This window comes from Oncorhynchus mykiss, chromosome 6, assembly GCF_013265735.2.
Source record: "Oncorhynchus mykiss isolate Arlee chromosome 6, USDA_OmykA_1.1, whole genome shotgun sequence".
In the NCBI taxonomy this organism is placed as follows: domain Eukaryota; kingdom Metazoa; phylum Chordata; class Actinopteri; order Salmoniformes; family Salmonidae; genus Oncorhynchus; species Oncorhynchus mykiss.
The window spans coordinates 91,727,807-91,755,054 of NC_048570.1; the positions used below are offsets into that span (position 1 = coordinate 91,727,807).

Here is a 27,248-nt window from a genome sequence, read left to right on the forward strand (position 1 = left end):
CAGTAACAACCTCACTGTCTGGCCTTGACAACTATAAAACACACAGTAACAACCTCACTGTCTGGCCTTGACAACTATAAAACACACAGTAACAACCTCACTGTCTGGCCTTGACAACTATAAAACACACAGTAACAACCTCACTGTCTGGTCTTGACAACTATAAAACACACAGTAACAACCTCACTGTCTGGCCTTGACAACTATAAAACACACAGTAACAACCTCACTGTCTGGCCTTGACAACTATAAAACACACAGTAACAACCTCACTGTCTGGCCTTGACAACTATAAAACACACAGTAACAACCTCACTGTCTGGCCTTGACAACTATAAAACACACAGTAACAACCTCACTGTCTGGTCTTGACAACTATAAAACACACAGTAACAACCTCACTGTCTGGCCTTGACAACTATAAAACACACAGTAACAACCTCACTGTCTGGCCTTGACAACTATAAAACACACAGTAACAACCTCACTGTCTGGCCTTGACAACTATAAAACACACAGTAACAACCTCACTGTCTGGCCTTGACAACTATAAAACACACAGTAACAACAACCTCACTGTCTGGTCTTGACAACTATAAAACACACAGTAACAACAACCTCACTGTCTGGTCTTGACAACTATAAAACACACAGTAACAACCTCACTGTCTGGTCTTGACAACTATAAAACACACAGTAACAACCTCACTGTCTGGCCTTGACAACTATAAAACACACAGTAACAACCTCACTGTCTGGTCTTGACAACTATAAAACACACAGTAACAACCTCACTGTCTGGTCTTGACAACTATAAAACACACAGTAACAACCTCACTGTCTGGCCTTGACAACTATAAAACACACAGTAACAACCTCACTGTCTGGCCTTGACAACTATAAAACACACAGTAACAACAACCTCACTGTCTGGTCTTGACAACTATAAAACACACAGTAACAACCTCACTGTCTGGCCTTGACAACTATAAAACACACAGTAACAACCTCACTGTCTGGCCTTGACAACTATAAAACACACAGTAACAACCTCACTGTCTGGTCTTGACAACTATAAAACACACAGTAACAACCTCACTGTCTGGCCTTGACAACTATAAAACACACAGTAACAACCTCACTGTCTGGCCTTGACAACTATAAAACACACAGTAACAACCTCACTGTCTGGTCTTGACAACTATAAAACACACAGTAACAACCTCACTGTCTGGGCTTGACAACTATAAAACACACAGTAACAACCTCACTGTCTGGCCTTGACAACTATAAAACACACAGTAACAACCTCACTGTTTGGTCTTGACAACTATAAAACACACAGTAACAACCTCACTGTCTGGCCTTGACAACTATAAAACACAGTAACAACCTCACTGTCTGGTCTTGACAACTATAAAACACACAGTAACAACCTCACTGTCTGGTCTTGACAACTATAAAACACACAGTAACAACCTCACTGTTTGGTCTTGACAACTATAAAACACACAGTAACAACCTCACTGTCTGGCCTTGACAACTATAAAACACACAGTAACAACCTCACTGTCTGGCCTTGACAACTATAAAACACACAGTAACAACCTCACTGTCTGGCCTTGACAACTATAAAACACACAGTAACAACCTCACTGTCTGGGCTTGACAACTATAAAACACACAGTAACAACCTCACTGTCTGGCTTTGACAACTATAAAACACACAGTAACAACCTCACTGTCTGGCCTTGACAACTATAAAACACACAGTAACAACCTCTCTGTCTGGCCTTGACAACTATAAAACACACAGTAACAACCTCACTGTCTGGCCTTGACAACTATAAAACACACAGTAACAACCTCACTGTCTGGCCTTGACAACTATAAAACACACAGTAACAACCTCACTGTCTGACCTTGTGAACTATAAAACACACAGTAACAACCTCACTGTCTGGCCTTGACAACTATAAAACACACAGTAACAACCTCACTGTCTGGCCTTGACAACTATAAAACACACAGTAACAACCTCACTGTCTGGCCTTGACAACTATAAAACACACACAGTAACAACCTCACTGTCTGGCCTTGACAACTATAAAACACACAGTAACAACCTCACTGTCTGGCCTTGACAACTATAAAACACACAGTAACAACCTCACTGTCTGGTCTTGACAACTATAAAACACACAGTAACAACCTCACTGTCTGGCTTTGACAACTATAAAACACACAGTAACAACCTCACTGTCTGGCCTTGACAACTATAAAACACACAGTAACAACCTCACTGTCTGGCCTTGACAACTATAAAACACACAGTAACAACCTCACTGTCTGGCCTTGACAACTATAAAACACACAGTAACAACCTCACTGTCTGGTCTTGACAACTATAAAACACACAGTAACAACCTCACTGTCTGGTCTTGACAACTATAAAACACACAGTAACAACCTCACTGTCTGGCCTTGACAACTATAAAACACACAGTAACAACCTCACTGTCTGGTCTTGACAACTATAAAACACACAGTAACAACCTCACTGTCTGGCCTTGACAACTATAAAACACACAGTAACAACCTCACTGTCTGGTCTTGACAACTATAAAACACAGTAACAACCTCACTGTCTGGCCTTGACAACTATAAAACACACAGTAACAACCTCACTGTCTGGCCTTGACAACTATAAAACACACAGTAACAACCTCACTGTCTGGCCTTGACAACTATAAAACACACAGTAACAACCTCACTGTCTGGTCTTGACAACTATAAAACACAGTAACAACCTCACTGTCTGGCCTTGACAACTATAAAACACACAGTAACAACCTCACTGTCTGGCCTTGACAACTATAAAACACACAGTAACAACCTCACTGTCTGGCCTTGACAACTATAAAACACACAGTAACAACCTCACTGTCTGGTCTTGACATCTATAAAACACACAGTAACAACCTCACTGTCTGGCCTTGACAACTATAAAACACACAGTAACAACCTCACTGTCTGGCCTTGACATCTATAAAACACACAGTAACAACCTCACTGTCTGGCCTTGACAACTATAAAACACACAGTAACAACCTCACTGTCTGGCCTTGACATCTATAAAACACACAGTAACAACCTCTCTGTCTGGCCTTGACAACTATAAAACACACAGTAACAACAACCTCACTGTCTGGCCTTGACAACTATAAAACACACAGTAACAACTTCACTGTCTGGCCTTGACAACTATAAAACACACAGTAACAACCTCACTGTCTGGCCTTGACAACTATAAAACACACAGTAACAACCTCACTGTCTGGTCTTGACATCTATAAAACACACAGTAACAACCTCACTGTCTGGCCTTGACAACTATAAAACACACAGTAACAACCTCACTGTCTGGCCTTGACAACTATAAAACACACAGTAACAACCTCACTGTCTGGCCTTGACAACTATAAAACACACAGTAACAACCTCACTGTCTGGCCTTGACAACTATAAAACACACAGTAACAACCTCACTGTCTGGCCTTGACAACTATAAAACACACAGTAACAACCTCACTGTCTGGCCTTGACAACTATAAAACACAGTAACAACCTCACTGTCTGGCCTTGACAACTATAAAACACACAGTAACAACCTCACTGTCTGGCCTTGACATCTATAAAACACACAGTAACAACCTCACTGTCTGGTCTTGGACAACTATAAAACACACAGTAACAACCTCACTGTCTGGCCTTGACAACTATAAAACACACAGTAACAACCTCACTGTCTGGCCTTGACAACTATAAAACACACAGTAACAACCTCACTGTCTGGCCTTGACAACTATAAAACACACAGTAACAACCTCACTGTCTGGCCTTGACAACTATAAAACACACAGTAACAACCTCACTGTCTGGCCTTGACAACTATAAAACACACAGTAACAACCTCACTGTCTGGCCTTGACAACTATAAAACACACAGTAACAACCTCACTGTCTGGCCTTGACAACTATAAAACACACAGTAACAACCTCACTGTCTGGCCTTGACAACTATAAAACACACAGTAACAACCTCACTGTCTGGCCTTGACAACTATAAAACACACAGTAACAACCTCACTGTCTGGCCTTGACAACTATAAAACACACAGTAACAACCTCACTGTCTGGTCTTGACAACTATAAAACACACAGTAACAACCTCACTGTCTGGCCTTGACAACTATAAAACACACAGTAACAACCTCACTGTCTGGCCTTGACAACTATAAAACACACAGTAACAACCTCACTGTCTGGTCTTGACAACTATAAAACACACAGTAACAACCTCACTGTCTGGCCTTGACAACTATAAAACACACAGTAACAACCTCACTGTCTGGCCTTGACAACTATAAAACACAGTAACAACCTCTCTGTCTGGCCTTGACAACTATAAAACACACAGTAACAACCTCACTGTCTGGCCTTGACATCTATAAAACACACAGTAACAACCTCACTGTCTGGTCTTGACAACTATAAAACACACAGTAACAACCTCACTGTCTGGCCTTGTGAACTATAAAACACACAGTAACAACCTCACTGTCTGGCCTTGACAACTATAAAACACACAGTAACAACCTCACTGTCTGGCCTTGACAACTATAAAACACACAGTAACAACCTCACTGTCTGGTCTTGACAACTATAAAACACACAGTAACAACCTCACTGTCTGGCCTTGACAACTATAAAACACACAGTAACAACCTCACTGTCTGGCCTTGACAACTATAAAACACACAGTAACAACCTCACTGTCTGGCCTTGACAACTATAAAACACACAGTAACAACCTCACTGTCTGGCCTTGACAACTATAAAACACACAGTAACAACCTCACTGTCTGGCCTTGACAACTATAAAACACACAGTAACAACCTCACTGTCTGGCCTTGACAACTATAAAACACACAGTAACAACCTCACTGTCTGGCCTTGACAACTATAAAACACACAGTAACAACCTCACTGTCTGGCCTTGACAACTATAAAACACACAGTAACAACCTCACTGTCTGGCCTTGACAACTATAAAACACACAGTAACAACCTCACTGTCTGGCCTTGACAACTATAAAACACACAGTAACAACCTCACTGTCTGGTCTTGACAACTATAAAACACACAGTAACAACCTCACTGTCTGGTCTTGACAACTATAAAACACACAGTAACAACCTCACTGTCTGGCCTTGACAACTATAAAACACACAGTAACAACCTCACTGTCTGGCCTTGACAACTATAAAACACAGTAACAACCTCTCTGTCTGGCCTTGACAACTATAAAACACACAGTAACAACCTCACTGTCTGGCCTTGACATCTATAAAACACACAGTAACAACCTCACTGTCTGGTCTTGACAACTATAAAACACACAGTAACAACCTCACTGTCTGGCCTTGTGAACTATAAAACACACAGTAACAACCTCACTGTCTGGCCTTGACAACTATAAAACACAGTAACAACCTCACTGTCTGGCCTTGACAACTATAAAACACACAGTAACAACCTCACTGTCTGGCCTTGACAACTATAAAACACACAGTAACAACCTCACTGTCTGGCCTTGACAACTATAAAACACACAGTAACAACCTCACTGTCTGGCCTTGACAACTATAAAACACACAGTAACAACCTCACTGTCTGGCCTTGACAACTATAAAACACACAGTAACAACCTCACTGTCTGGTCTTGACAACTATAAAACACACAGTAACAACCTCACTGTCTGGCCTTGACAACTATAAAACACACAGTAACAACCTCACTGTCTGGCCTTGACAACTATAAAACACAGTAACAACCTCTCTGTCTGGCCTTGACAACTATAAAACACACAGTAACAACCTCACTGTCTGGCCTTGACATCTATAAAACACACAGTAACAACCTCACTGTCTGGTCTTGACAACTATAAAACACACAGTAACAACCTCACTGTCTGGCCTTGTGAACTATAAAACACACAGTAACAACCTCACTGTCTGGCCTTGACAACTATAAAACACACAGTAACAACCTCACTGTCTGGCCTTGACAACTATAAAACACACAGTAACAACCTCACTGTCTGGTCTTGACAACTATAAAACACACAGTAACAACCTCACTGTCTGGCCTTGACAACTATAAAACACACAGTAACAACCTCACTGTCTGGCCTTGACAACTATAAAACACACAGTAACAACCTCACTGTCTGGCCTTGACAACTATAAAACACACAGTAACAACCTCACTGTCTGGCCTTGACAACTATAAAACACACAGTAACAACCTCACTGTCTGGCCTTGACAACTATAAAACACACAGTAACAACCTCACTGTCTGGCCTTGACAACTATAAAACACACAGTAACAACCTCACTGTCTGGCCTTGACAACTATAAAACACACAGTAACAACCTCACTGTCTGGCCTTGACAACTATAAAACACACAGTAACAACCTCACTGTCTGGCCTTGACAACTATAAAACACACAGTAACAACCTCACTGTCTGGCCTTGACAACTATAAAACACACAGTAACAACCTCACTGTCTGGTCTTGACAACTATAAAACACACAGTAACAACCTCACTGTCTGGTCTTGACAACTATAAAACACACAGTAACAACCTCACTGTCTGGCCTTGACAACTATAAAACACACAGTAACAACCTCACTGTCTGGTCTTGACAACTATAAAACACACAGTAACAACCTCACTGTCTGGCCTTGACAACTATAAAACACACAGTAACAACCTCACTGTCTGGCCTTGACAACTATAAAACACACAGTAACAACCTCACTGTCTGGCCTTGTGAACTATAAAACACACAGTAACAACCTCACTGTCTGGCCTTGACAACTATAAAACACAGTAACAACCTCACTGTCTGGCCTTGACAACTATAAAACACACAGTAACAACCTCACTGTCTGGCCTTGACAACTATAAAACACACAGTAACAACCTCACTGTCTGGCCTTGACAACTATAAAACACACAGTAACAACCTCACTGTCTGGCCTTGACAACTATAAAACACACAGTAACAACCTCACTGTCTGGCCTTGACAACTATAAAACACACAGTAACAACCTCACTGTCTGGTCTTGACAACTATAAAACACACAGTAACAACCTCACTGTCTGGCCTTGACAACTATAAAACACACAGTAACAACCTCACTGTCTGGCCTTGACAACTATAAAACACAGTAACAACCTCTCTGTCTGGCCTTGACAACTATAAAACACACAGTAACAACCTCACTGTCTGGCCTTGACATCTATAAAACACACAGTAACAACCTCACTGTCTGGTCTTGACAACTATAAAACACACAGTAACAACCTCACTGTCTGGCCTTGTGAACTATAAAACACACGGTAACAACCTCACTGTCTGGCCTTGACAACTATAAAACACACAGTAACAACCTCACTGTCTGGCCTTGACAACTATAAAACACACAGTAACAACCTCACTGTCTGGTCTTGACAACTATAAAACACACAGTAACAACCTCACTGTCTGGCCTTGACAACTATAAAACACACAGTAACAACCTCACTGTCTGGCCTTGACAACTATAAAACACACAGTAACAACCTCACTGTCTGGCCTTGACAACTATAAAACACACAGTAACAACCTCACTGTCTGGCCTTGACAACTATAAAACACACAGTAACAACCTCACTGTCTGGCCTTGACAACTATAAAACACACAGTAACAACCTCACTGTCTGGCCTTGACAACTATAAAACACACAGTAACAACCTCACTGTCTGGCCTTGACAACTATAAAACACACAGTAACAACCTCACTGTCTGGCCTTGACAACTATAAAACACACAGTAACAACCTCACTGTCTGGCCTTGACAACTATAAAACACACAGTAACAACCTCACTGTCTGGTCTTGACAACTATAAAACACACAGTAACAACCTCACTGTCTGGTCTTGACAACTATAAAACACACAGTAACAACCTCACTGTCTGGCCTTGACAACTATAAAACACACAGTAACAACCTCACTGTCTGGTCTTGACAACTATAAAACACACAGTAACAACCTCACTGTCTGGCCTTGACAACTATAAAACACACAGTAACAACCTCACTGTCTGGCCTTGACAACTATAAAACACACAGTAACAACCTCACTGTCTGGCCTTGACAACTATAAAACACACAGTAACAACCTCACTGTCTGGCCTTGACATCTATAAAACACACAGTAACAACCTCACTGTCTGGTCTTGACAACTATAAAACACACAGTAACAACCTCACTGTCTGGCCTTGACAACTATAACACACACAGTAACAACCTCACTGTCTGGCCTTGACAACTATAAAACACACAGTAACAACCTCACTGTCTGGCCTTGACAACTATAACACACACAGTAACAACCTCACTGTCTGGCCTTGACAACTATAAAACACACAGTAACAACCTCACTGTCTGGTCTTGACAACTATAAAACACACAGTAACAACCTCACTGTCTGGCCTTGACAACTATAAAACACACAGTAACAACCTCACTGTCTGGCCTTGACAACTATAAAACACACAGTAACAACCTCACTGTCTGGCCTTGACAACTATAAAACACACAGTAACAACCTCACTGTCTGGCCTTGACAACTATAAAACACACAGTAACAACCTCACTGTCTGGCCTTGACAACTATAAAACACACAGTAACAACCTCACTGTCTGGTCTTGACAACTATAAAACACACAGTAACAACCTCACTGTCTGGCCTTGACAACTATAAAACACACAGTAACAACCTCACTGTCTGGTCTTGACAACTATAAAACACACAGTAACAACCTCACTGTCTGGCCTTGACATCTATAAAACACACAGTAACAACCTCACTGTCTGGCCTTGACAACTATAAAACACACAGTAACAACCTCACTGTCTGGTCTTGACAACTATAAAACACAGTAACAACCTCACTGTCTGGCCTTGACAACTATAAAACACACAGTAACAACCTCACTGTCTGGCCTTGACAACTATAAAACACACAGTAACAACCTCACTGTCTGGCCTTGACAACTATAAAACACACAGTAACAACCTCACTGTCTGGCCTTGACAACTATAAAACACACAGTAACAACCTCACTGTCTGGCCTTGACAACTATAAAACACACAGTAACAACCTCACTGTCTGGCCTTGACAACTATAAAACACACAGTAACAACCTCACTGTCTGGCCTTGTGAACTATAAAACACACAGTAACAACCTCACTGTCTGGCCTTGACATCTATAAAACACACAGTAACAACCTCACTGTCTGGCCTTGACAACTATAAAACACACAGTAACAACCTCACTGTCTGGCCTTGACAACTATAAAACACACAGTAACAACCTCACTGTCTGGCCTTGACAACTATAAAACACACAGTAACAACCTCACTGTCTGGCCTTGACAACTATAAAACACACAGTAACAACCTCACTGTCTGGCCTTGACAACTATAAAACACACAGTAACAACCTCACTGTCTGGCCTTGACAACTATAAAACACACAGTAACAACCTCACTGTCTGGCCTTGTGAACTATAAAACACACAGTAACAACCTCACTGTCTGGCCTTGACATCTATAAAACACACAGTAACAACCTCACTGTCTGGCCTTGACAACTATAAAACACACAGTAACAACCTCACTGTCTGGCCTTGACAACTATAAAACACACAGTAACAACCTCACTGTCTGGCCTTGACAACTATAAAACACACAGTAACAACCTCACTGTCTGGCCTTGACAACTATAAAACACACAGTAACAACCTCACTGTCTGGCCTTGACAACTATAAAACACACAGTAACAACCTCACTGTCTGGCCTTGACATCTATAAAACACACAGTAACAACCTCACTGTCTGGCCTTGACAACTATAAAACACACAGTAACAACCTCACTGTCTGGCCTTGACAACTATAAAACACACAGTAACAACCTCACTGTCTGGCCTTGACAACTATAAAACACACAGTAACAACCTCACTGTCTGGCCTTGACAACTATAAAACACACAGTAACAACCTCACTGTCTGGCCTTGACAACTATAAAACACACAGTAACAACCTCACTGTCTGGCCTTGACAACTATAAAACACACAGTAACAACCTCACTGTCTGGCCTTGACAACTATAAAACACACAGTAACAACCTCACTGTCTGGCCTTGACAACTATAAAACACACAGTAACAACCTCACTGTCTGGTCTTGACAACTATAAAACACACAGTAACAACCTCACTGTCTGGCCTTGACAACTATAAAACACACAGTAACAACCTCACTGTCTGGTCTTGACAACTATAAAACACACAGTAACAACCTCACTGTCTGGCCTTGACATCTATAAAACACACAGTAACAACCTCACTGTCTGGCCTTGACAACTATAAAACACACAGTAACAACCTCACTGTCTGGTCTTGACAACTATAAAACACAGTAACAACCTCACTGTCTGGCCTTGACAACTATAAAACACACAGTAACAACCTCACTGTCTGGCCTTGACAACTATAAAACACACAGTAACAACCTCACTGTCTGGCCTTGACAACTATAAAACACACAGTAACAACCTCACTGTCTGGCCTTGACAACTATAAAACACACAGTAACAACCTCACTGTCTGGCCTTGACAACTATAAAACACACAGTAACAACCTCACTGTCTGGCCTTGACAACTATAAAACACACAGTAACAACCTCACTGTCTGGCCTTGTGAACTATAAAACACACAGTAACAACCTCACTGTCTGGCCTTGACATCTATAAAACACACAGTAACAACCTCACTGTCTGGCCTTGACAACTATAAAACACACAGTAACAACCTCACTGTCTGGCCTTGACAACTATAAAACACACAGTAACAACCTCACTGTCTGGCCTTGACAACTATAAAACACACAGTAACAACCTCACTGTCTGGCCTTGACAACTATAAAACACACAGTAACAACCTCACTGTCTGGCCTTGACAACTATAAAACACACAGTAACAACCTCACTGTCTGGCCTTGACAACTATAAAACACACAGTAACAACCTCACTGTCTGGCCTTGTGAACTATAAAACACACAGTAACAACCTCACTGTCTGGCCTTGACATCTATAAAACACACAGTAACAACCTCACTGTCTGGCCTTGACAACTATAAAACACACAGTAACAACCTCACTGTCTGGCCTTGACAACTATAAAACACACAGTAACAACCTCACTGTCTGGCCTTGACAACTATAAAACACACAGTAACAACCTCACTGTCTGGCCTTGACAACTATAAAACACACAGTAACAACCTCACTGTCTGGCCTTGACAACTATAAAACACACAGTAACAACCTCACTGTCTGGCCTTGACATCTATAAAACACACAGTAACAACCTCACTGTCTGGCCTTGACAACTATAAAACACACAGTAACAACCTCACTGTCTGGCCTTGACAACTATAAAACACACAGTAACAACCTCACTGTCTGGCCTTGACAACTATAAAACACACAGTAACAACCTCACTGTCTGGCCTTGACAACTATAAAACACACAGTAACAACCTCACTGTCTGGCCTTGACAACTATAAAACACACAGTAACAACCTCACTGTCTGGCCTTGACAACTATAAAACACACAGTAACAACCTCACTGTCTGGCCTTGACAACTATAAAACACACAGTAACAACCTCACTGTCTGGCCTTGACAACTATAAAACACACAGTAACAACCTCACTGTCTGGCCTTGACAACTATAAAACACACAGTAACAACCTCACTGTCTGGCCTTGACAACTATAAAACACACAGTAACAACCTCACTGTCTGGTCTTGACAACTATAAAACACACAGTAACAACCTCACTGTCTGGTCTTGACAACTATAAAACACACAGTAACAACCTCACTGTCTGGCCTTGACAACTATAAAACACACAGTAACAACCTCACTGTCTGGCCTTGACAACTATAAAACACACAGTAACAACCTCACTGTCTGGCCTTGACAACTATAAAACACACAGTAACAACCTCACTGTCTGGCCTTGACAACTATAAAACACACAGTAACAACCTCACTGTCTGGCCTTGACAACTATAAAACACACAGTAACAACCTCACTGTCTGGCCTTGACAACTATAAAACACACAGTAACAACCTCACTGTCTGGCCTTGACATCTATAAAACACACAGTAACAACCTCACTGTCTGGCCTTGACAACTATAAAACACACAGTAACAACCTCACTGTCTGGTCTTGACAACTATAAAACACACAGTAACAACCTCACTGTCTGGCCTTGACAACTATAAAACACACAGTAACAACCTCACTGTCTGGCCTTGACAACTATAAAACACACAGTAACAACCTCACTGTCTGGCCTTGACAACTATAAAACACACAGTAACAACCTCACTGTCTGGCCTTGTGAACTATAAAACACACAGTAACAACCTCACTGTCTGGCCTTGACATCTATAAAACACACAGTAACAACCTCACTGTCTGGCCTTGACAACTATAAAACACACAGTAACAACCTCACTGTCTGGCCTTGACAACTATAAAACACACAGTAACAACCTCACTGTCTGGCCTTGACAACTATAAAACACACAGTAACAACCTCACTGTCTGGCCTTGACAACTATAAAACACACAGTAACAACCTCACTGTCTGGCCTTGACAACTATAAAACACACAGTAACAACCTCACTGTCTGGTCTTGACAACTATAAAACACACAGTAACAACCTCACTGTCTGGCCTTGACAACTATAAAACACACAGTAACAACCTCACTGTCTGGCCTTGACAACTATAAAACACACAGTAACAACCTCACTGTCTGGCCTTGACAACTATAAAACACACAGTAACAACCTCACTGTCTGGCCTTGACAACTATAAAACACACAGTAACAACCTCACTGTCTGGCCTTGACAACTATAAAACACACAGTAACAACCTCACTGTCTGGCCTTGACAACTATAAAACACACAGTAACAACCTCACTGTCTGGCCTTGACAACTATAAAACACACAGTAACAACCTCACTGTCTGGCCTTGTGAACTATAAAACACACAGTAACAACCTCACTGTCTGGCCTTGACATCTATAAAACACACAGTAACAACCTCACTGTCTGGCCTTGACAACTATAAAACACACAGTAACAACCTCACTGTCTGGCCTTGACAACTATAAAACACACAGTAACAACCTCACTGTCTGGCCTTGACAACTATAAAACACACAGTAACAACCTCACTGTCTGGCCTTGACAACTATAAAACACACAGTAACAACCTCACTGTCTGGCCTTGACAACTATAAAACACACAGTAACAACCTCACTGTCTGGCCTTGACAACTATAAAACACACAGTAACAACCTCACTGTCTGGCCTTGACAACTATAAAACACACAGTAACAACCTCACTGTCTGGCCTTGTGAACTATAAAACACACAGTAACAACCTCACTGTCTGGCCTTGACATCTATAAAACACACAGTAACAACCTCACTGTCTGGCCTTGACAACTATAAAACACACAGTAACAACCTCACTGTCTGGCCTTGACATCTATAAAACACACAGTAACAACCTCACTGTCTGGCCTTGACAACTATAAAACACACAGTAACAACCTCACTGTCTGGTCTTGACAACTATAAAACACACAGTAACAACCTCACTGTCTGGCCTTGACAACTATAAAACACACAGTAACAACCTCACTGTCTGGCCTTGACAACTATAAAACACACAGTAACAACCTCACTGTCTGGCCTTGACAACTATAAAACACACAGTAACAACCTCACTGTCTGGCCTTGACAACTATAAAACACACAGTAACAACCTCACTGTCTGGCCTTGACAACTATAAAACACACAGTAACAACCTCACTGTCTGGCCTTGACAACTATAAAACACACAGTAACAACCTCACTGTCTGGCCTTGACATCTATAAAACACACAGTAACAACCTCACTGTCTGGCCTTGACAACTATAAAACACACAGTAACAACCTCACTGTCTGGCCTTGACAACTATAAAACACACAGTAACAACCTCACTGTCTGGCCTTGACATCTATAAAACACACAGTAACAACCTCACTGTCTGGTCTTGACAACTATAAAACACACAGTAACAACCTCACTGTCTGGCCTTGACAACTATAAAACACACAGTAACAACCTCACTGTCTGGCCTTGACAACTATAAAACACACAGTAACAACCTCACTGTCTGGCCTTGACAACTATAAAACACACAGTAACAACCTCACTGTCTGGCCTTGACAACTATAAAACACACAGTAACAACCTCACTGTCTGGCCTTGACAACTATAAAACACACAGTAACAACCTCACTGTCTGGTCTTGACAACTATAAAACACAGTAACAACCTCACTGTCTGGCCTTGACAACTATAAAACACACAGTAACAACCTCACTGTCTGGTCTTGACAACTATAAAACACAGTAACAACCTCACTGTCTGGCCTTGACAACTATAAAACACACAGTAACAACCTCACTGTCTGGCCTTGACAACTATAAAACACACAGTAACAACCTCACTGTCTGGCCTTGACAACTATAAAACACACAGTAACAACCTCACTGTCTGGTCTTGACAACTATAAAACACAGTAACAACCTCACTGTCTGGCCTTGACAACTATAAAACACACAGTAACAACCTCACTGTCTGGCCTTGACAACTATAAAACACACAGTAACAACCTCACTGTCTGGCCTTGACAACTATAAAACACAGTAACAACCTCACTGTCTGGCCTTGACAACTATAAAACACACAGTAACAACCTCACTGTCTGGCCTTGACAACTATAAAACACACAGTAACAACCTCACTGTCTGGCCTTGACAACTATAAAACACACAGTAACAACCTCACTGTCTGGCCTTGACATCTATAAAACACACAGTAACAACCTCACTGTCTGGCCTTGACAACTATAAAACACACAGTAACAACCTCACTGTCTGGCCTTGACATCTATAAAACACACAGTAACAACCTCACTGTCTGGCCTTGACAACTATAAAACACACAGTAACAACCTCACTGTCTGGCCTTGACAACTATAAAACACACAGTAACAACCTCACTGTCTGGCCTTGTGAACTATAAAACACACAGTAACAACCTCACTGTCTGGCCTTGACAACTATAAAACACACAGTAACAACCTCACTGTCTGGCCTTGACATCTATAAAACACACAGTAACAACCTCACTGTCTGGCCTTGACAACTATAAAACACACAGTAACAACCTCACTGTCTGGCCTTGACAACTATAAAACACACAGTAACAACTTCACTGTCTGGCCTTGACATCTATAAAACACACAGTAACAACCTCACTGTCTGGCCTTGACAACTATAAAACACACAGTAACAACCTCACTGTCTGGCCTTGACAACTATAAAACACACAGTAACAACCTCACTGTCTGGCCTTGACAACTATAAAACACACAGTAACAACCTCACTGTCTGGCCTTGACAACTATAAAACACACAGTAACAACCTCACTGTCTGGCCTTGACAACTATAAAACACACAGTAACAACCTCACTGTCTGGCCTTGACAACTATAAAACACAGTAACAACCTCACTGTCTGGCCTTGACAACTATAAAACACACAGTAACAACCTCACTGTCTGGCCTTGACAACTATAAAACACACAGTAACAACCTCACTGTCTGGCCTTGACAACTATAAAACACACAGTAACAACCTCACTGTCTGGCCTTGACAACTATAAAACACACAGTAACAACAACCTCACTGTCTGGTCTTGACAACTATAAAACACACAGTAACAACCTCACTGTCTGGCCTTGACATCTATAAAACACACAGTAACAACCTCACTGTCTGGTCTTGACAACTATAAAACACACAGTAACAACCTCACTGTCTGGTCTTGACAACTATAAAACACAGTAACAACCTCACTGTCTGGCCTTGACAACTATAAAACACACAGTAACAACCTCACTGTCTGGCCTTGACATCTATAAAACACACAGTAACAACCTCTCTGTCTGGCCTTGACAACTATAAAACACACAGTAACAACCTCACTGTCTGGCCTTGACAACTATAAAACACACAGTAACAACCTCACTGTCTGGCCTTGACAACTATAAAACACATAGTAACAACCTCACTGTCTGTCCTTGACAACTATAAAACACACAGTAACAACCTCACTGTCTGGTCTTGACAACTATAAAACACACAGTAACAACCTCACTGTCTGGCCTTGACATCTATAAAACACACAGTAACAACCTCACTGTCTGGCCTTGACAACTATAAAACACACAGTAACAACCTCACTGTCTGGCCTTGACATCTATAAAACACACAGTAACAACCTCACTGTCTGGCCTTGACAACTATAAAACACACAGTAACAACCTCACTGTCTGGCCTTGACAACTATAAAACACACAGTAACAACCTCACTGTCTGGCCTTGTGAACTATAAAACACACAGTAACAACCTCACTGTCTGGCCTTGACAACTATAAAACACACAGTAACAACCTCACTGTCTGGCCTTGACATCTATAAAACACACAGTAACAACCTCACTGTCTGGCCTTGACAACTATAAAACACACAGTAACAACCTCACTGTCTGGCCTTGACAACTATAAAACACACAGTAACAACTTCACTGTCTGGCCTTGACATCTATAAAACACACAGTAACAACCTCACTGTCTGGCCTTGACAACTATAAAACACACAGTAACAACCTCACTGTCTGGCCTTGACAACTATAAAACACACAGTAACAACCTCACTGTCTGGCCTTGACAACTATAAAACACACAGTAACAACCTCACTGTCTGGCCTTGACAACTATAAAACACACAGTAACAACCTCACTGTCTGGCCTTGACAACTATAAAACACACAGTAACAACCTCACTGTCTGGCCTTGACAACTATAAAACACAGTAACAACCTCACTGTCTGGCCTTGACAACTATAAAACACACAGTAACAACCTCACTGTCTGGCCTTGACAACTATAAAACACACAGTAACAACCTCACTGTCTGGCCTTGACAACTATAAAACACACAGTAACAACCTCACTGTCTGGCCTTGACAACTATAAAACACACAGTAACAACAACCTCACTGTCTGGTCTTGACAACTATAAAACACACAGTAACAACCTCACTGTCTGGCCTTGACATCTATAAAACACACAGTAACAACCTCACTGTCTGGTCTTGACAACTATAAAACACACAGTAACAACCTCACTGTCTGGTCTTGACAACTATAAAACACAGTAACAACCTCACTGTCTGGCCTTGACAACTATAAAACACACAGTAACAACCTCACTGTCTGGCCTTGACATCTATAAAACACACAGTAACAACCTCTCTGTCTGGCCTTGACAACTATAAAACACACAGTAACAACCTCACTGTCTGGCCTTGACAACTATAAAACACACAGTAACAACCTCACTGTCTGGCCTTGACAACTATAAAACACATAGTAACAACCTCACTGTCTGTCCTTGACAACTATAAAACACACAGTAACAACCTCACTGTCTGGTCTTGACAACTATAAAACACACAGTAACAACCTCACTGTCTGGCCTTGACAACTATAAAACACACAGTAACAACCTCACTGTCTGGCCTTGACAACTATAAAACACACAGTAACAACCTCACTGTCTGGCCTTGACAACTATAAAACACACAGTAACAACCTCACTGTCTGGTCTTGACAACTATAAAACACACAGTAACAACCTCACTGTCTGGCCTTGACAACTATAAAACACACAGTAACAACCTCACTGTCTGGCCTTGACAACTATAAAACACACAGTAACAACCTCACTGTCTGGCCTTGTGAACTATAAAACACACAGTAACAACCTCACTGTCTGGTCTTGACAACTATAAAACACACAGTAACAACCTCACTGTCTGGCCTTGACAACTATAAAACACACAGTAACAACCTCACTGTCTGGTCTTGACAACTATAAAACACACAGTAACAACCTCACTGTCTGGCCTTGACAACTATAAAACACACAGTAACAACCTCACTGTCTGGTCTTGACAACTATAAAACACACAGTAACAACCTCACTGTCTGGTCTTGACAACTATAAAACACACAGTAACAACCTCACTGTCTGGCCTTGACAACTATAAAACACACAGTAACAACCTCACTGTCTGGTCTTGACAACTATAAAACACACAGTAACAACCTCACTGTCTGGCCTTGACAACTATAAAACACACAGTAACAACCTCACTGTCTGGTCTTGACAACTATAAAACACAGTAACAACCTCACTGTCTGGCCTTGACAACTATAAAACACACAGTAACAACCTCACTGTCTGGCCTTGACAACTATAAAACACACAGTAACAACCTCACTGTCTGGCCTTGACAACTATAAAACACACAGTAACAACCTCACTGTCTGGCCTTGACATCTATAAAACACACAGTAACAACCTCACTGTCTGGCCTTGACAACTATAAAACACACAGTAACAACCTCACTGTCTGGCCTTGACAACTATAAAACACACAGTAACAACCTCACTGTCTGGCCTTGACATCTATAAAACACACAGTAACAACCTCACTGTCTGGTCTTGACAACTATAAAACACACAGTAACAACCTCACTGTCTGGTCTTGACAACTATAAAACACACAGTAACAACCTCTCTGTCTGGCCTTGACAACTATAAAACACACAGTAACAACCTCACTGTCTGGTCTTGACATCTATAAAACACACAGTAACAACCTCACTGTCTGGTCTTGACAACTATAAAACACACAGTAACAACCTCACTGTCTGGCCTTGACAACTATAAAACACACAGTAACAACCTCACTGTCTGGTCTTGACATCTATAAAACACACAGTAACAACCTCTCTGTCTGGTCTTGACAACTATAAAACACACAGTAACAACCTCACTGTCTGGCCTTGACAACTATAAAACACACAGTAACAACCTCACTGTCTGGTCTTGACAACTATAAAACACACAGTAACAACCTCACTGTCTGGTCTTGACAACTATAAAACACACAGTAACAACCTCACTGTCTGGCCTTGACAACTATAAAACACACAGTAACAACCTCACTGTCTGGCCTTGACAACTATAAAACACACAGTAACAACCTCACTGTCTGGCCTTGACAACTATAAAACACACAGTAACAACCTCACTGTCTGGCCTTGACAACTATAAAACACACAGTAACAACCTCACTGTCTGGCCTTGACAACTATAAAACACACAGTAACAACCTCACTGTCTGGCCTTGACAACTATAAAACACACAGTAACAACCTCACTGTCTGGCCTTGACAACTATAAAACACACAGTAACAACCTCACTGTCTGGCCTTGACAACTATACAACACACAGTAACAACCTCACTGTCTGGCCTTGACAACTATAAAACACACAGTAACAACCTCACTGTCTGGCCTTGACAACTATAAAACACACAGTAACAACCTCACTGTCTGGCCTTGACAACTATAAAACACACAGTAACAACCTCACTGTCTGGCCTTGACAACTATAAAACACACAGTAACAACCTCACTGTCTGGCCTTGACAACTATAAAACACACAGTAACAACCTCACTGTCTGGCCTAGACAACTATAAAACACACATTAACAACCTCACTGTCTGGCCTAGACAACTATAAAACACACATTAACAACCTCACTGTCTGGCCTTGACATCTATAAAACACACAGTAACAACCTCACTGTTTGGTCTTGACAACTATAAAGGTGCTATGAGACAGAATAATATTTGAACAACATCAACTAAACATACTACAGTATCAGGACATGGGGGTCTCTCCTCTCACCTGTAGTAGAGACAGTAAAACACTGAACTAAACATACTACAGTATCAGGACATGGGGGTCTCCTCTCACCTGTAGTAGAGACAGTAAAACACTGAACTAAACATACTACAGTGTCAGGACATGGGGGTCTCCTCTCACCTGTAGTAGAGACAGTAAAAGCCTGGCTCCTGTCACTGGGTCCTCCGATGTTGACAGCTCTGACGTAGATGAGGTACTGTCTTCCTGACTCCAGCTGGATCAGACTCTCACAGGTAGGAACAGCCACGATGGACCTGCAGGGAGAACCAATCACATTACAGACTCTCACAGGTAGGAACAGCCACGATGGACCTGCAGGGAGAACCAATCACATTACAGACTCTCACAGGTAGGAACAGCCACGATGGACCTGCAGGGAGAACCAATCACATTACAGACTCTCACAGGTAGGAACAGCCACGATGGACCTGCAGGGAGAACCAATCACATTACAGACTCTCACAGGTAGGAACAGCCACGATGGACCTGCAGGGAGAACCAATCACATTACAGACTCTCACAGGTAGGAACAGCCACGATGGACCTGCAGGGAGAACCAATCACATTACAGACCTGCAGGGAGAACCAATCACATTACAGACCTGCAGGGAGAACCAATCACATTACAGACCTGCAGGGAGAACCAATCACATTACAGACATGCAGGGAGAACCAATCACATTACAGACCTGCAGAGAGAGCCAATGGGGAATAGAATTGATGTCAACGTTTTTTCAGTTTAGTCAATATAGGAAGTGAATTAAAATGTGCATTTTATATTGAAACTTCTGTGTGTGTGTTTATGTGTGAGTGTGTATGTGTGTGCTTGCAGGCGTATGGGGGTGTGAGAGTGCATGTGTGTGGGGGTGTGAGTGTGTGGGGGTGTGGGGGTGTGAGTGTGTATTTGTGTGGGGGGGTGAGTGTGCATGTGTGTGGGGGTGTGAGTGTGTGGGGGGGTGTGAGAGTGCATGTGCGTTAATTCTTACTCAGTGACCCCACTCTGTCCATCAGTGCCTGTCTCAATCAGCTCTACGGTGTAGGAGTCGACTGGGTTGGTGTTTCCTGACTCCCAGCGAATCAGAGCGGCTTCCGGACAACTGCTACACTCCCTCTGTCTGATGACTGGTGGAGATGGGACTGGACGGGGAGGAGAAGAGGGAGCGAGAGAGAGGGAGATACAGGGGGATTAAAGAGGTAGGGAGAGAGAGAGAGGGAGATACAGGGGGATTAAAGAGGTAGGGAGGGAGAGAGAGAGTGGGAGATACAGGGGGATTAAAGAGGTAGGGAGGGAGAGAGAGAGAGAGAGGGAGATACAGGGGGATTAAAGAGGTAGGGAGGGAGAGAGAGAGGGAGATACAGGGGGATTAAAGAGGTAGGGAGAGAGAGAGAGAGAGAGAGGGGATATACAGGGGGATTAAAGAGGTAGGGAGGGAGAGAGAGAGAGAGAGGGAGATACAGGGGATTAAAGAGGTAGGGAGGGAGAGAGAGAGAGGGAGATACAGGGGGATTAAAGACATAGGGAGGGAGAGAGAGACAGAGAGAGGGAGATACAGGGGGATTAAAGAGGTAGGGAAGGAGAGAGAGAGGGAGATACAGGGGGATTAAAGACATAGGGAGGGAGAGAGAGACAGAGAGAGGGAGATACAGGGGGATTAAAGAGGTAGGGAAGGAGAGAGAGAGGGAGATACAGGGGGATTAAAGAGGTAGGGAGGGAGAGAGATACAGGGGGATTAAAGAGGTAGGGAGAGAGAGAGTGATAGAGAGAGGGGGAGATACAGGGGGATTAAAGAGGTAGGGAGGGAGAGGGAGAGAGAGAGAGAGAGAGAGAGGGAGATACAGGGGGATTAAAGAGGTAGGGAGGGAGAGAGAGAGAGAGAGAGAGAGGGAGATACAGGGGGATTAAAGAGGTAGGGAGGGAGAGAGAGACAGAGAGAGGGATATACAGGGGGATTAAAGAGGTAGGGAGGGAGAGAGAGACAGAGAGGGAGATACAGGGGGATTAAAGAGGTAGGGAGGGAGAGAGAGAGAGAGAGGGAGATACAGGGGGATTAAAGAGGTAGGGAGAGAGAGAGAGAGAGGGAGATACAGGGGGATTAAAGAGGTAGGGAGGGAGAGAGAGACAGAGAGAGGGAGATACAGGGGGATTAAAGAGGGAGGGAGGGAGGGAGGGAGGGAGATAGGGGGATTAAAGAGGTAGGGAGAGAGATACAGGGGGATTAAAGAGGTAGGGAGAGAGAGAGAGAGAGAGAGAGAGAGATACAGGGGGATTAAAGAGGTAGGGAGAGAGAGAGAGATACAGGGGGATTAAAGAGGTAGAGAGAGAGAGAGAGGGAGATACAGGGGGATTAAAGAGGTAGGGAGGGAGAGAGATACAGGGGGATTAAAGAGGTAGGGAGAGAGAGAGATACAGGGGGATTGAAGAGGTAGGGAGAGAGAGATACAGGGGGATTAAAGAGGTAGGGAGGGAGAGAGAGAGAGATACAGGGGGATTAAAGAGGTAGGGAGGGAGAGAGATACAGGGGGATTAAAGAGGTAGGGAGGGAGAGAGAGAGAGAGAGAGGGAGATACAGGGGGATGAAAGAGGTAGGGAGGGAGAGAGATACAGGGGGATTAAAGAGGTAGGGAGGGAGAGAGAGAGAGAGGGAGATACAGGGGGATTAAAGAGGTAGGGAGGGAGAGAGATACAGGGGGATTAAAGAGGTAGGGAGGGAGAGAGAGAGAGGGAGATACAGGGGGATTAAAGAGGTAGGGAGAGAGAGAGAGGGAGATACAGGGGGATTAAAGAGGTAGGGAGAGAGAGAGAGAGAGAGGGAGATACAGTTGGATTAAAGAGGTAGAGAGAGAGAGAGAGAGAGAGAGAGAGAGAGAGAGAGAGGGAGATACAGGGGGATTAAAGAGGTAGGGAGAGAGAGAGGGAGATACAGAGGGATTAAAGAGGTAGGGAGAGAGAGAGAGAGAGAGAGAGGGAGATACAGGGGGATTAAAGAGGTAGGGAGAGAGAGAGATACAGGGGGATTAAAGAGGTAGAGAGAGAGAGAGAGAGAGAGAGAGAGAGAGAGAGAGAGAGAGAGGGAGATACAGGGGGATTAAAGAGGTAGGGAGAGAGAGAGAGAGAGGGAGATACAGGGGGATTAAAGAGGTAGGGAGAGAGAGAGAGAGAGAGAGGGGGAGATACAGGGGGATTAAAGAGGTAGGGAGAGAGAGAGATACAGGGGGATTAAAGAGGTAGGGAGAGAGAGAGATACAGGGGGATTAAAGAGGTAGGGAGAGAGAGAGAGAGAGAGAGAGAGAGGGAGATACAGGGGGATTAAAGAGGTAGGGAGAGAGAGAGAGAGAGAGAGAGAGAGGGAGATACAGGGGGATTAAAGAGGTAGGGAGAGAGAGAGAGAGAGAGAGAGAGAGGGAGATACAGGGGGATTAAAGAGGTAGGGAGAGAGAGAGAGAGAGAGATACAGGGGGATTAAAGAGGTAGGTAGAGAGAGAGAGAGAGAGAGAGAGAGAGAGAGAGAGAGAGAGAGAGAGAGAGATACAGGGGGATTAAAGAGGTAGGGAGAGAGAGAGATACAGGGGGATTAAAGAGGTAGGGAGAGAGAGAGAGAGAGAGAGAGAGAGAGAGAGAGAGAGAGAGGGAGATACAGGGGGATTAAAGAGGTAGGGAGAGAGAGAGAGAGAGAGAGGGAGATACAGGGGGATTAAAGAGGTAGGGAGGGAGAGAGATACAGGGGGATTAAAGAGGTAGGGAGAGAGAGAGAGAGAGGGAGATACAGGGGGATTAAAGAGGTAGGGAGAGAGAGAGAGAGAGGGAGATACAGGGGGATTAAAGAGGTAGGGAGAGAGAGAGATACAGGGGGGTTAAAGAGGTAGGGAGAGAGAGAGATAAAGGGGGTTTAAAGAGGTAGGAAGGGAGAGAGAGAGCAGGAAAAAGAGGTGAGAGAGAGAGGGAAAAAGAGGTGAGAGAGAGCAGGAAAAAGAGGTGAGAGAGAGCATAGTGCAGCCCATTGTATTCAGTTGTGCCTTCCACTGACACATTCCTATTGAAAGCCACTGTTAGTCAGTTTGAAAGAGGTGTTCCCTGTAACAGGTCCAGGGTTTTACCTGTCACGTAGACAGCCTTCTCACTGGCAGGGCTGATGCCTGTCGTATTGGTAGCTGTGACCCAGAACTCATACTGCACGTTAGGCAGCAGCTCTCCTACACTACAGTGGGTTTCCTTTACCTTCACATTAGACACTGAGGAGGAGAGAAACTCACTTCAATCATTTACAACAATGCATTATAAAGCCTTATTAAAGCCTAAGTAAAGTAACCATGGTCTCCCTCATAGGGGAATAGTTGATTAAATTAGATTAAATTAATCCTCTTAGAGAGAGATTGCACATTCCAAATAGTACACCCAATATATTATCTCAGTGTTGGTCCATAATGTCATGAAATATTCAACTGGAATGTCTGTCTATGTTATGTTCTGAATCTATATTCATATTCTATGTTCTGATTCTATGTTATGTTCTGAATCTATATTCATATTCTATGTCCTAATTCTATGTTCAGATTCTAGGTCCTTGATTCTACATTCTGATTCTACATTCTGATTCTCTGTCCTGATGCTACATTCTGATTCTACATTCTGATTCTCTGTCCTGATTCTACATTCGTATTCTACATTCTGATTCTACATTCTGATTCTACATTCTGATTCTATGTCCTGATTCTACGTTCAGATTCTAGGTCCTGATTCTACATTCTGATTCTACATTCTGATTCTACATTCTGATTCTCTGTCCTGATGCTACATTCTGATTCTACATTCTGATTCTCTGTCCTGATGCTACATTCTGATTCTACATTCTGATTCTACATTCTGATTCTCTGTCCTGATTCTACATTCTGATTCTACATTCTGATTCTCTGTCCTGATTCTACATTCTGATTCTCTGTCCTGATTCTACATTCTGATTCTATGTTCTGATTCTACATTCTAATTCTACGTTCTGATTCTCTGTCCTGATTCTACATTCTGATTCTACATTCTGATTCTACGTTATGATTCTCTGTCCTGATTCTAAGTTCAGATTCTAGGTCCTGATTCTACATTCTGATTCTCTGTCCTGATTCTAAGTTCAGATTCTAGGTCCTGATTCTACATTCTGATTCTACATTCTGATTCTCTGTCCTGATTCTACATTCTGATTCTACATTCTGATTCTATGTTCTGATTCTACATTCTGATTCTACATTCTGATTCTACGTTCTGATTCTACATTCTGATTCTACGTTCTGATTCTCTGTCCTGATTCTAAGTTCAGATTCTCTGTCCTGATTCTACATCCTGATTCTAAGTTGTACTGGTGGTGGTTGTACTAGTTGCTACCGTCAGGCCCCTTGGTGCTGTCTACAGCCGGCGTGTCCTCCAGGACAGGTCTGTAGTAGAGCTCGTAGTATTCCACAGAGTCGTCTGAGAACAGGCTCCAGCACACACGCAGAGACGTCCGCGTGGCCGAGTTAGACACCTGGGGGTTGATGACCGGGGCAGATGGGGCTGGAATGAACCATGATTGTGACATTACAGAGAGAGAGGAATAGCTGTATGTGAATTAGGTTGTACTGCATTGATGTTTTATTTTCCTCCACAGAGGTTTATTTCATGGTCTTGACACTTTTCTAAGTGACAACATGAAACTAAGTCTCTATTCCATTGATTTCCACACTGCCTTTTTCTTAGTGACTGTGACAACATAAAACTAAGTCTCTATTCCATTGATTTCCACACTGCCTTTTTCTTAGTGACTGTGACAACATAAAACTAAGTCTCTATTCTATTGATTTCCACACTGCCTCTCCCCACAGACAATTTTAAACACAAAGGACTTGATTAAGACTATTTTATTACAGGATTTTTAAAACATTTTGAAACTTCTCTCAAATGTGTGTCCTTCCGTGGAATCAGAGATTCTGGGAAACAAAACAAAGCTGTCTGAGGTGAGTCACCAAGTGGATCAAAGATAGACACACGTCACAGACCGGTTCTAATGACACCCTACTGTAGTGCAGTACCTTGGACTAGATCCTTAAGGACCCTGGTCAACACTATTTAGGGAACAGGGCCCTGGTCAACACTATATAGGGAACGGGGCCCTGGTCAACAGTATATAGGGAACAGGGCCCTGGTCAACACTATATAGGGAACAGGGCCCTGGTCAACACTATATAGGGAACAGGGCCCTGGTCAACACTATATAGGGAACAGGGCCCTGGTCAACACTATATAGGGAACAGGGCCCTGGTCAACAGTATATAGGGAACAGGGCTCTCCAAGGCAGACTGACATCACAGCCATAATCTATCTTCAGACAGACTGACATCACAGCCATCATCTCTCTTCAAGACAGACTGACATCACAGCCATAATCTCTCTTCAAGACAGACTGACATCACAGCCATAATCTCTCTTCAAGACAGACTGACATCACAGCCATCATCTCTCTTCAAGACAGACTGACATCACAGCCATAATCTCTCTTCAAGACAGACTGACATCACAGCCATAATCTCTCTCCAAGACAGACTGACATCACAGCCATAATCTCTCTTCAAGACAGACTGACATCACAGCCATAATCTCTCTTCAAGACAGACTGACATCACAGCCATAATCTCTCTTCAAGACAGACTGACATCACAGCCATAATCTCTCTTCAGACAGACTGACATCACAGCCATAATCTCTCTTCAAGACAGACTGACATCACAGCCATAATCTCTCTTCAAGACAGACTGACATCACAGCCATAATCTCTCTTCAAGACAGACTGACATCACAGCCATAATCTCTCTTCAGACAGACTGACATCACAGCCATAATCTCTCTTCAAGACAGACTGACATCACAGCCATAATCTCTCTTCAAGACAGACTGACATCACAGCCATAATCTCTCTTCAAGACAGACTGACATCACAGCCATAATCTCTCTTCAAGACAGACTGACATCACAGCCATAATCTCTCTTCAAGACAGACTGACATCACAGCCATAATCTCTCTTCAAGACA

At 42.8% G+C, this 27,248-nt stretch overlaps 1 protein-coding gene across 7 annotated transcripts in view; it reads right to left on the reverse strand.

The window, feature by feature from the left end:
• Positions 1 to 27,248, reverse strand: part of LOC110518475 (fibronectin type III and SPRY domain-containing protein 2) — a 43,573-nt gene that overhangs the window by 7,447 nt on the left and 8,878 nt on the right. For all 7 annotated transcript variants that reach the window (XR_005052288.1, XM_036981532.1, XM_036981531.1 and 4 more), the window contains exons 8-11: positions 25,569 to 25,736; positions 24,293 to 24,427; positions 21,184 to 21,334; positions 20,318 to 20,451 (exon numbers count right to left, since the gene is read on the reverse strand). Coding sequence is in view for 6 of the 7 variants with exons in the window: in XM_036981532.1 (XP_036837427.1) it covers positions 20,318 to 20,451; positions 21,184 to 21,334; positions 24,293 to 24,427; positions 25,569 to 25,736 (588 nt within the window). In the remaining variant the exon portion in view is untranslated. The remainder of the gene's footprint in view (positions 1 to 20,317; positions 20,452 to 21,183; positions 21,335 to 24,292; positions 24,428 to 25,568; positions 25,737 to 27,248) is intronic.